This window comes from Micropterus dolomieu, linkage group LG22 (genome assembly GCF_021292245.1).
Source record: "Micropterus dolomieu isolate WLL.071019.BEF.003 ecotype Adirondacks linkage group LG22, ASM2129224v1, whole genome shotgun sequence".
Lineage (NCBI taxonomy): Eukaryota > Metazoa > Chordata > Actinopteri > Centrarchiformes > Centrarchidae > Micropterus > Micropterus dolomieu.
The window spans coordinates 15,695,421-15,708,749 of record NC_060171.1 but is presented as its reverse complement, the minus strand read 5'-3'; the positions used below and the strand labels follow the sequence as shown (position 1 = coordinate 15,708,749).

The following is a 13,329-nucleotide window of genomic DNA, read 5'->3' as shown; positions in this document are numbered from 1 at the left end:
ACGTTACATAAAGAAATGATTCAACACATCTATTTGACTCCGTATTCTTTGGGAAGGAATTATTTTCCCTGACAAGTCTCAGTACAGTGATTTACACCACACATAAGTCATGTGAGTCACTACGAGACATGCAAAGAAAGATCTGAGAGGCATGCTGTCCAAGACACATCTTGAAACATCTTTATTAGAGCCTCAGCAGTGACATTCACACAGTTCAGTCTGTTCTGTTTAACAGCCAACACACAGTGCCGATTCCTTAACTGCACATTCAAAGTTTGTGTGTGAGGTCCTTCCTAAGTTCTTAGTAACTATTATTAGACTACTAGTAAAAGTGGTTATTTAATAAATCTGTTGCACCATTAAAACTTAAGAAATGTCTAAAGACTTAAGTGATTGGTAAATCAGTTGCTAGCATTTGCGTAAATACCGATGCTGCAGCTGGTGCAATGTACGTGGCTGATTACAAGGCCCACGAGGGACAGCGACAATTGCCATGTGGATCGCGAACAGATGCCATCATCCATTCATTCACACTGTGTAGGTCTATATTGAGTCACTGTGCTTTACTTGGTCACTATTTGTTCTGTAGTTATTGACATACTGTGCAAGCTACTTTGCGTTGATTTGTTAGTATAGACTGGCTAAAGTTAGTCGGAGAGAGCAGGCTATGGTGGTTTGAGTCTAGGGAAGACGGTTAGATTTGTGTTGATAGATTTGGCACTTTGGGCTGCTGTCCATGGTGCTGATCAAGGGCTGCAGTTTTGCAATTGGATGGAGTCGTAGTGTGTCTGTATGTGTATATGAGCATGCTTTTTGGGGCGTGGGGGTGTGGGGCACAAGAGAAACATTTGCACCAGGGCCAATTACAAGTATGTTACGCTGCTGGTTGCTAGAAAAGATCTGTAGCGCAGTCCAATCAAAAGCAACTAACAGTGTAAACAGGAAGTCACTGTAGCATCAGCTGTAACATAACTGAACAGTAAGAGCCTGATCAGACAGAGTGTGCGCTTTGCAGGTTATAAAACGTGGCGAACTGCTTTTTTTTTTTTTTGTTGAAGCCTACAATAAAACATTTTTATAAAGCAGCATGTGCATTTATTTAATTGTTGCTAGGCAACAACCAAATCATCTGTATATACACACACTTGAAAATCTGCTGTGATTCGTTGGACCTAGCAACACAAAACTTAGCTTAAAGGGGCCATGTGTAGTTTTCAGTGGCCTCTAGCTGTGAGGCAGATTGCAACCACTACCTTTCCAAGCATTGATCATGTGTGTGCTCAAAAGAGAGATTGACACACAAGAGACAGCAACACATGAAATGCTGGAGACTGAGGTAAACTCCCATTGCAACGTTACAGTAATATTTTTATCAGCTTGACATTAACTAATCCATGTTCGGGGGATGAAAATTTTAATTGACTTGCCGTCGCTGTTAATCTTTCACTGGAGAGACTCAGCAATGGCAACATAGCTGCATTTATTATATGGTAACAAAAATGGTTACTGAGCTAGACTGAATATTATAAATTAGATTGTTGCCACACTTAACAGTATAACAGTTAGACCATTGTAAGTACCATTACTGTACTGAATGGGTCTGGAAGTGTGTTGAGACATGTTAATCCTAATATAACGTGAATAGGTCAGTGTGTACAGTTCAGGATCAGGAGGCAAGAAGGTGGGGAGCGCGCATGAACGTCACAGCCTACGTAAACAAATGTATTTTGCAGGAAATCCAACCCGATTACTTCACAAAGGCTGTCATAGGCAGGTGAATGCTTCATTTTTATGTGAGTTTACAATCCGTTCACACATTGGCAATAAAAAAAGTGACTACACATAGTCCCTTAACACAAACCATCAACTGTACACTACCAGTTAACAATTCTTAAAAAATCTCAAGTACCAAACTAATTTGCCTCCAGCCCTACTGTTCTCTGTTCAAATAATGGTAATCAGGATGGTAAAATAGCTCAGCCACCACTAGTTTTTCCTCCAATATTGTCATCCAATTGGACAATGGGAAAAAAATACCAATGACGCTGGGTGTTTTTCTGCTCTGAGTTTAAGTTTTTTCAACTTGCGGTGTTCAGAGCGCTTCTACAAAAACGCAAAGCCCTCAGAGCATCTAAAATGCGGGACGCCCAGAGCTCATTAGCAGCCCACAAAATGCTTAACTACCTATAGAAAGCAAGTGGAAAAAGATACCTCTCACTGCAAAAACCGCACTTTGTCTGATCGCTTTGAAACTTAAAGGGTGACCTGTGTAGTTTTCCTTAACTTCTTGAATGCCCAAGAAATCTACAGAAATAGTCAAATGATAACTAGGTTAAGATGGAATTTAAGAAAAACTGGTGCAACCTGCTCTAGTTCATCAGCATGATATGGAATCAGAAAAGAGGTGATATCACAATGAGCAAATAAATAATACTGTCACATACTTGGTAGTATATAAACTGGCTGCAGTGCTCCCCGGGAGCACAGTATACTATACAAAAACAAAGGTCTGTCAGCACAGGAGGGCTTAATGGATACACTCACACACACATACAGAGTAGTAACTGTGTTCCACAAGGCACTATAGATTGGTCCATCTTATGTCCCCTGGAGAAATACCGTTGCCTGGGCGCTTTGATCTATCAAAATGAATGAGGCAGCCGGCATCGACTGTTAGAAGCAGCAAGGAACCCCTTTCAGAATGATCAAGTTAGAATATTTATGTTTCTTCCAAAATGTCTCACTTTACATGGTTGTATAATGAGGAATTCAATCGATTTAGACTTCTTCTTTTAAAAGGTGGTGTGGAGATCAAATCTCATTTTTCTAGGGTTTTTTTTGTTGATATGGGCCCATCATCTCAAAGAAAAGTGACTTGTTGTTTTTATACTAGCACATTCAAAGGCACACACACTCACACAAATATTTAATTCTCTATCTGTAAGATTAATGAAGAGACAAGTTTTGAGAGAAAAGTAAAGAGACATTTGGAGTGATGTGTCAAGCCACAGGAAATCTGTGTGTACATCTCTGTGCCATTCAGTGTAATTCACAGTCTCTTGCTCTTTGACAGCGATGCATGTCAATGTCCTGCTGCTGTGGGTTTGGAGAGGAACCATCTGGCTCAGACGTACTTCTGAGAATAATGTGTAAATCCTGTCGACGGGTGCCAGAGGGAGTCCTCACAAGGGTGTTTTTCAAGCCAAAATGAAGTTTAACTGCATGGATTTTGGTCTGGCTACTCTTTTACACTGCGTCTGTGGTGGTTGTCTTCTGCAACGAAATAAGCTAATGAGGCCAAAGGAAATATCTGCCATCTCTTCTTGACCCAGCCCAAATTCTTACTGCAACACAATGACTTCAATATCTAATCAAACCAATCACTGATTTAGAACCTTAATAATGAATAATCTTACTGTTTTGGTTGACAATTAACATAAACTAGCTTGTGCCCCCAGTCTGGTGCAATATCGCATAAACAAGTGTTCATAGGCCACATTCATCAATTAAGCATAACACTCGCAGCAGTGGCTGCCTTCCCATTTGAATACATTAGGGAGGAATATGTTACCTCACGGACCACGGCTGACCAACCACATTAGATTTGACTATTAAGTGTGATAGATTTCTCCTTAAAGTGCAAAGGATGCTCTGTGGTTAACAAAGCCAAACTACTTCTTGGACTTTTCAGATGCTTATCTTGGTAGCATTGATTTTTATAATCTCTGCACATGTGGGTTAACATTTCCAGCACAATAAAGAAAAGCAATCTCCAAGAAGGCAGACAGAAGAAACACTAAAAGCTCCATATTAATGCACATTTATTCTCCCTGAGCACCAAGAACATATCATTATCCGACTGAAGCACTGATGAAATCAATGATAGTGCTTCGTTGCACATAATATTTTAAGTGATGGCAGTCATAGCTAAATATACCCTGTAAATACAACATCTATCTTTATCATTCTCTTCATTTGAAAGCTGTTATTACAGTAGCATATAGTGACACATCAAAAGGGATGAAATCACAAGTGCTGAAAAGTACACAGCAATGCGAGGGTCATTTCTCTGCAACTAGAAAAAGTCTACTTTTAAACCCAAGAAACTCACAATTTAAAAAAAAAAAACAATTCAATAAACTCATAATATTCTACAAAGATTTGATTTCGCATTTCATTTCATACTGCTCCGTTCTTCTTACAGCAACATACTATTTTTGTTGCAAACTACAACCAATAATATCACTACTTTGGCAAAACCTAGTACTGTACTTCAGTTGACTAAAATGACTAAAGACATAGTGTTCAGACCCATAAGCAGAGCTCCATATAACTGAATTGCTTTAGTGAGACTAATATTTTTTTAGGTGAAAATCCTATTGAGAACAATGTTGTTTTTCAAGGCAAACCCTTTTGAAAAAAAGTATACACAGTGGCACAGAGAAGACAAACGGTACATTTCAATCTAAAAAGAGAAGAAGGAAAGAAAACACAAGCACAACAGAGAAAAACAGAGAGGAAAAAGCAAACATTAATGAATATATGTCACCACAGTCTTAATGGTCCAAACTGTTAAATAAAAAAAGTTAAAAAAATAATTATTCTATGTGATCAGAGAACCATGTTCAAGACCACATTCCACAAACACAATACACAGGCATTACACCAATCACACAAACCAACAACAACAATTAATCATTCATCACTCTTTTGGGAAAACACAACCTCAACTCAGAATGCCCCAAATCCACATTTCATCAATGTAGTACGGGACATCATTTGCAAACAAAAGTCAATAGCAAACATTCTGTTTTGCTGTTTTATTTGTGGTCCACGTCTACCAGTGTGCCCTTGAGATGAGTCTAAGACACTCCAGGACTCTGGACAGGTCACAGAAGAGGTCTGGTCTCAGTGAGACTGTTGCCTCAGGTAGGGGAAAAGGATGAAATGTTTTCTGGCTACAGCAGGTGGACATCAGCGGGTGCAAAACAGGTGATATTTTTCTTCAGCCTTCACCACTGTTCCCAACACAACTTACTGAATCTCTCCCACCTTATCGCCTTCTCTTTTCTGGCCTCAAACAGTCCAACTCTTTATTTTCACCACCTGACCCATTTACAAAACTGCGTCCTGGTGGGTGCTGCTCCAGAAATGAGGTCCAAGCCTTTGATCCAGCTCCAGATCACTGGCTGAAAGGCTGTCACTTCAGCTTTAGGCCGCCTAGCATCCCACGGCAGCTCTTCATCTCCAAGCCTGGTCGACACACTTTTTTATCACATTCACACATCCTTCATCATGTGACCAGTTCATTCTTCCCTCTCACCAGCTATCATATCAGGGGATTGGCTTTTATGTCAGCACAAATACCTCAACTCAAATACAATAGAGGTAAAATAAACAGCAAATGAACCACGGAATTGATTGTGTTGGAATGGAATAGATTTTCAGCCCATGTGAGCCATAATATGATGGCTGCATTCACTTACACAAAGACTACTTATACTCACATCACCTAACTGAGCTGGGTGAAAGTAAAATTTACAGTGAAAGACAAAAAAAACACACTGAACCATTTACACGAAGGAAAAAGAGGGCAGATTTAATTTAAAAATTGGCACGCATTCCTCATTTCTACAGATGAAAGCTCATAAATGAAAAAGCCTGGAATCATGCCTGGTATGGAAATCTACAGTTATGAATAATGCCTCTGTCTCAATCATCAAGTCTGTTTTAATAAGGTGGATTAGCCCAGCACCTGGAAGCTGAAAGGCACACACGACTGCACTCCTAACCAACCAAGAGTGGGACAAGAGTCCCTGGGGGCCCTGAACCTCACATCCACCCTGTTGGACCCTCATGAGTCTGTAGGAGTGAACAGCGGCAAACAGCTCAGGCTTGTCATTTATGCCCATGAATCCACCTCCAATGGGCCGGCACCGCAGCTAGAGCAGCTGATTTACACACAGTTGCTAATCAGGGAATGGCTCTCTTGCTAATGAAAACTCATAGATCTATACAATAACACTACTGATATAATTGTGGCTTCTATTACTCATTCCTAAACATGCAATAGGCAATAACAATTGAATGCAACAAGGAGGAGACAACTGAAGTTAAGATTTTGGGGTCAGAAATGTTGACGTAGAAAATGGTGACGGCCATTGCCATCTCTGTCCTGAGCTGAGAATAAGGGCCTCCTGTATGCAAATTCACAATGTCTCTGCAGACATAAATATCACAAAGAAGTAAATATATTCTTTCCTCCTGCCGGGCCTCTGTGACGCTCCAGCATTTAGCTGATTGCAGGATGGATATGCTTAACTCCACCCTCCCATCCCTCCTTGAGTCCAGCACTGGGGACTAGTGGGAAAACCCCACTAGAAGGCCAGCACAATGGTTTGTTTCGGCTTGGCATTGATTCATCATTCCACTGAACAAGTCATAGGCACCAGTCTAATCATGATTAAGACCATAACAGAGAGCTGGGTAGACACAGGGGGGATGCAACCATCCATCCATCCGCTATATTCATCAAGCAAATCACTTCCACTTCCAGCAAATGAAAATTAATTCATTGTGACTTACCTGTTCCATTGGCTGTGTTTGCTAAGAAGAGAGGATACAAAGCTGAGCAGCTTTGAGATAGACGTACATTGAGGCAAAACAGTTGTAGGATTCACGTTAAATTCTTATGGACTAACAGGCTGTGAAAGCCATTTAGGAATAAATGAGTGATTCATTGTAGACTTAGGGAGGAAAGTGCACTCACCACTAGAGCAGTCCAGTCCGCCCCATCCAGGCTCACACTGGCATGTATCAGGAGACACACAGCGACCATGGACACACTCCTCTGTACACAGAGCTGAGACACAAAAGACATTCATCATCAGTGTACTTTATAATTGAGTTAACACACACACACACACACACACACACACACACAAGCAGGGTGTAAAACATCATTAAACCACCAATAAACAGCATAATGAAAACCACCAAGATAACAGCCAAAGGAAAATGGCCCATAAAATTGAACACTCAATATCTCCCTAATATCGTCAAGGGAGTAAATCTTAGCCATGGCACTCATATTCAAGATCCATCTCCACTATTTGACACTGGGCTAAATGATTTCTTAGGAGATTGAGTCCTTGGTCAACATCCCTGTTTATCGCATAGCTTTACTTTCCACAATGAGCTCTTATCAGCAGGTTTTTTTTCCATGAAGGAACAAGCTGTAAATCCCTTTTAATTTGATCAGCCAGTGCTTTGTCATATAGTGATGCTTTAATGTAGCAGGTCCAGGCACCACAGTGTTTACTAAGTATGCAGTTTTCTTGATCATTCATATTGAGCAACACGGCACCCAATTGATTGGGTCGGCATCAGTATTCCTGGGAGTGTGTTCACAAGAGTTGGAGGTTTGGTTCAGCTGGATAATAAAGTGACCTACATGGAGGGGTTTTTTTGCCACAGTGCCATTTTTTTTTTTTTTTTTTTGATTTAAGCCAAGAAATAAAAGTATGACAAAATAGGCACTTAGCATGAATAAATCTGTGGCAGCCAAGGTCATCTGGCCAGCAGGGTTAAGACAGACAGGCTCTTATCTAGGGAATGAGACAGTCAGGCCAATACGAAGAGAGAGAAACTCTGCCTGATGGGAATCAGCAGTCCGCTAACATGGCCTGTAGAGGGATGATACACAACCCAAGGACAGCAGAACAGACCAGCCATAGCCTTAACTGATCAGCCCTCATCCAACACTTCATCCAAGTTCTGCTTCTTTTGTTCTTTATTTTTTCCTGTTTTATGATCAAAAGTGAAAAGGGGGCAGGAGGATAGCATCTGTGAGTTTTCTTTAAACAACATAAGACCTGGGGCAATTTTTCAGCTCTTTGTGCAACACTATGGGGCTCATCCTGCAAGCAGAGAGGTCAGCAGAGAGCTGGCTGCAGGCCTACACAGTGCTACTATAGATTATCACTCAATCAGGCTTCGATTAGGATCCACCGCCAGCGGGAGAGATGCAGGAGAGGAGAAAGTTCCCAAACACTCCATTGCTAATCGCAGAAATGCTCCCAAGGCAAAAATGGTAAACCAGAGATTGAAAGATAATTTAGGGCAGATTTCTGAGCATCAGTACTCTGGCAGAAAACTGTCTAATTACAGTAAGCCAGCAAGAAGAAAAGGGGGATGGAGCTTCCACATTTGTGCTGACGAAGGTGTGAGATTGACTACGTGTAATCAATGAGCCCACAGTATGCCGAGTATTCAAAGAAAAGAGGAGACAAATTCAATGTCACCATAATGAGTTGATTTAGTTTACTTTCAATCAGCAAATTCTGATCAGCGAGAACAGGGAAATGCAAATGTGTCACATCCTTTAGAGAAAAAAAAGAAATATGGAAATGAAGTTTTGAATATGGGAGAAAGGACAAAGCGCACCTTTCTCCTGAGATCTGAACCGGTGTACTGAAGGGATGGCATAATAAAGTAGGAGGTAGGTCTTTCATTTTAATTGAAATTCATGAATCACTCTGCTTAACTCATGTCTAAGGAATCTGTTGGAAAATTGAGTCTTTCATCTAGATAAAAGGCTAATCTAACTCATTATGCAGAGGTGTTATCAGAACAGGAAACAATAGAGCTAATTGGTGATTGTCATGCAGCGTTAATAAATGTTATATTCCTGCCCAGTCAAACTACAATCTTTTAAAATGCTGAATAAAAATACATCTTTATAGTCTCCAGTTTAACTGCGTTATTCTTCGTTTTTGGAGAGTTGTGCTGCAGTCTGGAAAAAAGACCAGTATGATTCTGTTTGTTTATGATTTTTGTAGTAGTAGTGTTTTTAGTACACTGGATATGGAAGTGAAATTAAAAAAAAGTGGCACATCGGGATGTAGCTGATGGCTAAATCAATCTAAGAGATATGCCTACAGAACATATCAAACAACTCCCTCCAAAGCTTCTTCCACATGCCATCTAGCACAGAGATGATTCTTTTTAAAACTTAGTCTTTGAAGCATTAAAAAATGCAACAAAGCCAAAATGAAAATGAAATCAAAGGCACCGAATCCCTTTCTGGAGAAAAATCTCATCATCTTCCCAATCATCAAAACCCAATGAAATGTGCTAGCGCACTACTGCCTGAAACTTTATCAAAACCCAACTAATTCTGCCACCAAAGTCATTTTTAGAATTATATTGCACCACTGGACAGGCAAGAGTCATGCAGGAGTCATCTGGCCTATATGCTCTGCAAAAAGAAGGACTCATAGCCCTGCAGAGCCTGTCATCCTCTGAAAATATTACGAGCTGTTGCCATTAGTGAGTTCCCCTCGTGCACAACCATAATAATCATGCTTATTAGAAGGGAAATGAGTTCCTCACATCCTCTACATAGGCTAGTTATAGATTAAGGTAATGACTTACGACTGATCAAAGGTCACAAAATTAATAAAGACCTCCAGTCTAATTAAAGAGAACAGATCAAAGTTCAATTTATGGTTGAGAACTTTGAGAAAATTAATCACTTTTCAAAAACAAAAGAAACTGAAACAAAAGAACAAACAAAAAAATCTTTAAAAATAATGCTGCTGATTTAATGTCAAATGTATATTAAATATACTGTATATACCTTATGTACTCTTATTCTCCTTTTGTGTAAAAATTTTATTCCATTCTTCACATCCCCAGATTCATTCAGCCACCTCTCATTGGAGCTAATGTAAGTGTTGATGTGGTGCCATATGACCAATAAACCCAAACAAAAAATAAGCAGGATTAAAAGGCAAACACTCTTGAAGCATTTATGACTTTTAATGAAATAGACTTCATGGAGAATGCTACAGTAAACTAAAAATACACAGGGTGGGGAGGGGGTGGTATAAGTGTCCTGAAATAGACAACCTGAGTTAATTTTAGGTCGATTTACTCTATAATGCCCCCTTTTGTCACTGCATGCAAAACAGCTCGGGGAGTACAAATCTCTTAATCCTGGGAGTGAGAGTGCTAGGATCAGAAGGGGTGGAACACTTTGCAAATGCAGCAAAAAGCAGAATTGCCCTCTCGGCCCCATCAACTCAGTCCCCCAACTTCACCTGAAAGAGGGTTAAAGGAGAGACCAGCTGTTTTCACAGTTAGTCTGACATAATATCAAAACAAAACATATTGTTCATACTGTGGGGAGGCCAGATTTGAGAGGCACCTCGACAGTTTGCAGACACACCTAGTTAACACGCTGAAAAGACTGTTATTGAACAAATGGCTTCATAATCAATCAAATGGTTAATGAATACATTATTGATCAGTCTGCACCTCCCTCCTCAAGACCCCCAGATAATCACACTGGCTCTTATTCTTTGCTGGCTGGCTTCCCGGTGCTCTGCTGCCCTGAGGCAAGTAAAGCCTACACAAGGACAAGCTCCTCTGTGGTCAAAGAGCATACCCACATGGCTGCAGTATCACTGAATCAGTAACTCCCTCATGTTGCAAAAGATCTAGGAAAATATTAAAGCTCAATTCTAATCTTAATTTAAAAGGAATAAAACATTAGGTAAGGCGAGAATATCAAAAACTTAACTCTCAGAAGCTATATGTTCTGTCTTTATTTGGCCAGCATGCCAAAATATGCAGTTTGATGTGTGTGAATAAAAATAGAAATGAATGACCATTAATGAAGCAACAAAAATAACAGTGAAGGACTGTTATCAGCATATTGCAACAGTCCAATTTTCACGGTTTCTGCTCTTTTCATGTTTTTGAATTCCAGCGTGGTTTTATGCCAGGTGTTATACCTACTCAATCTGTAACCAGGACCCTCTTAGCTTGTTCATTTTTCTCGTTGTTATACAACTTCGATTAAATGACTCTTGCTGGAAGAGTAAAGCAGTGAGCAGTCTACTCTGTACAATAATGTGCCTTCATGTTAATTCATGCTAAGTCATCTTAAACTGAGTAAATTCACATGGATGGTGGCATGCTAACAGATGAGGTAGTGGTGGCATGTTATTACTGGGCGTTCATGATAAACAGGATCAGACTGGAATGGGGCGACAGAGGCAAGCCACCCACAGAAACGATCAATCCTAATACTTCCTTCTTTTTTTCTAAATGTCTAGCAAACATAACCACCTGAAATGTCATCACCGAGGACAAAGGAGTTAAAAAAAGGACACTCACGAACACACAAGTCTCCGCTCTCAAAGTAACCAGGGCAACACTGTGAGCGGCGCCTATACATGGTCCTCACTCCCCGCCGGTAAGCCGTCTTATAGCTGATCCTGAAAAAACAGACACACAGAGACAGCTACGTGACGTAAAGAGTGACCCTGTCTGAAGGGCAGGAATACATATAGAAGGTTAAAGTAAGTTGAAGCATGATTTCATATTGTTATTGTACAACGAGGAAAAATAATTGAAACCCAGTGGGATTTTGTGTAATACACAGCTACATAAAAGTCAGTATTTGGGAGGTGACTCTGTACTTGTTTAGTTGGATGCCCACTATAAACCTTAATGGAGTAATTAAAACATTTACTGAAGTTAATTACAGGCAGAGACATCCTGGCTCTGACCACTTCACTGTCAGCCACATTAACAAGGACATTTACTGTGGCCTTCACAGACTTGGCTGTTATTTTGGGGGACACTAAAGGGCGAGTCACTGATGACACAAACACGGGGACAAATAAGGAGACTCCGACAAACGTACCTGTGCCTTGTGCATTTAAACCAGTTGAGGATGTCTGTGCATCTGGTGTAGTAGATCTGGTCAAATGGGTGAGCGTAGGATTCCTGGACAGTCACGGCGTAGCTAAAAAGACAGAAATGTAAAGACACCAGTGGTGAAAGACACTGCTGGGAATATTTTCCCAGCAACATTTGTTTGCTTCTTGGTTTGACGAAAAAAACAATAAAAGCACAAAGGTCCTGTCAATTGATACAGTTGCAATAAAAGTCATACAATAACTTTGATATGCAAAGAAAGGACTTGAAAGGAGCTTTTAAGTGATTCATGTTTGTGATACATGCAACCAGAGGCAGTCTGAGGATATTGGAGGACCTCAAAGCCATGAACACAGCTCACTTAAGGAATTCATTTTAATGCCAACAAGGTGGAATCACAATCCCTAAGTACCCTCACCTTGGTTAGGCAATATTCCAGATAATATATCTTCACAGCTTTCTTTCCTCCCCTTTGCATTGAGGAGAGATATTATTTCTGCTTATTTCTCATAAGTGACACTGCCCAGCACAACTAATAATTATTCAGGCTCTATGGCTGTCATGATTGATTAGGATGAGAGTACACTGATCAATTTGCCTGCGTATTTCATTTGAAGCTGCAACTCCTCCCATCTCTCAGAGCTTGGCGACTTGAGCTGTGTGAGATCGATACTGCTGTATGCACTTTGAAAATAGATCTGGAACTTTAGTTAAGGGCGCAAGAAGCAGGTACACTGAAAAAGTTCCAGGATCGACAACATCAGCCCTGGGAGTTGGTGCTGCTAAACTACAGCAGATTCTCTTCCAAATGAAAAAGTCAATGTAAACACAAGAGGGTAATGCCCACCTCTCCCAGTGGCTGCAGACATTCGGGTCATCTGGGTTCAGACTCCATACACTTGTGGTCAAAGCCAGAACAAGCACCAGGGTCTGCAGGGCAACAGATGACCCCATTCTTCAAACTGAAAGGGGGGCAAGGAAGAAAGATTTACGATTATAACTTGGATCAGATCTCATATTTTCCTTTCTAATAAGAACATATTTATACTTGGAAGTGCTGCACACATTTTTAAAGTAGTTTTCCAGATTATCTAAACAAATGCTAATTTAAAGGAATAGTTAGATATTTTGGGAAATTCGCTTATTTGCTTTTTTGCCCTTTGGTAAATATGAAGCTACAGCCAGCAGCAGGTTAGCTTAGCTTTGCATTAAGGCTGGAAACATGTGGAGCTAGCCTGGCTTTGTGAAAAGGGAGCAAAATCCACTCACCAGCACCTCTAAAGCTTACTAATTATTTGCTATGCATCATTTGTTATACATAATTTGCTTAATCTGTACAAGAAACAATGCAAAACAAATGTTGTGGTTTTTATGGGAGTTATGTACAGTACTATTTAACATAGTTTGGGCTATTAATTAGTGAACTTGAACATTACATTACTGTGTCTGGGGATGAATAAACACAGAATGCACAAATGATCCAATGGCAAATTTGAGTGAATGATGCACGGTTAAAAGTTGCTTTGCTTCTTGTCTGAACACAAAGTTAGAGGTACTGCCTGGTAAGTGGATTTTGTTATCTCTGGACAGAGTCAGGCT

At 40.3% G+C, this 13,329-nt stretch overlaps 1 protein-coding gene across 1 annotated transcript in view; it reads right to left on the bottom strand.

Annotated features, from left to right (window-relative positions):
- Positions 1–13,329, bottom strand: part of megf11 (multiple EGF-like-domains 11) — an 80,699-nt gene that overhangs the window by 50,222 nt on the left and 17,148 nt on the right. The window contains exons 4-7 of the mRNA XM_046038549.1: positions 12,578–12,692; positions 11,717–11,818; positions 11,185–11,285; positions 6,770–6,862 (exon numbers count right to left, since the gene is read on the bottom strand). Coding sequence (XP_045894505.1) covers positions 6,770–6,862; positions 11,185–11,285; positions 11,717–11,818; positions 12,578–12,684 — 403 coding nt within the window. The 5' untranslated portion in view covers positions 12,685–12,692. The remainder of the gene's footprint in view (positions 1–6,769; positions 6,863–11,184; positions 11,286–11,716; positions 11,819–12,577; positions 12,693–13,329) is intronic.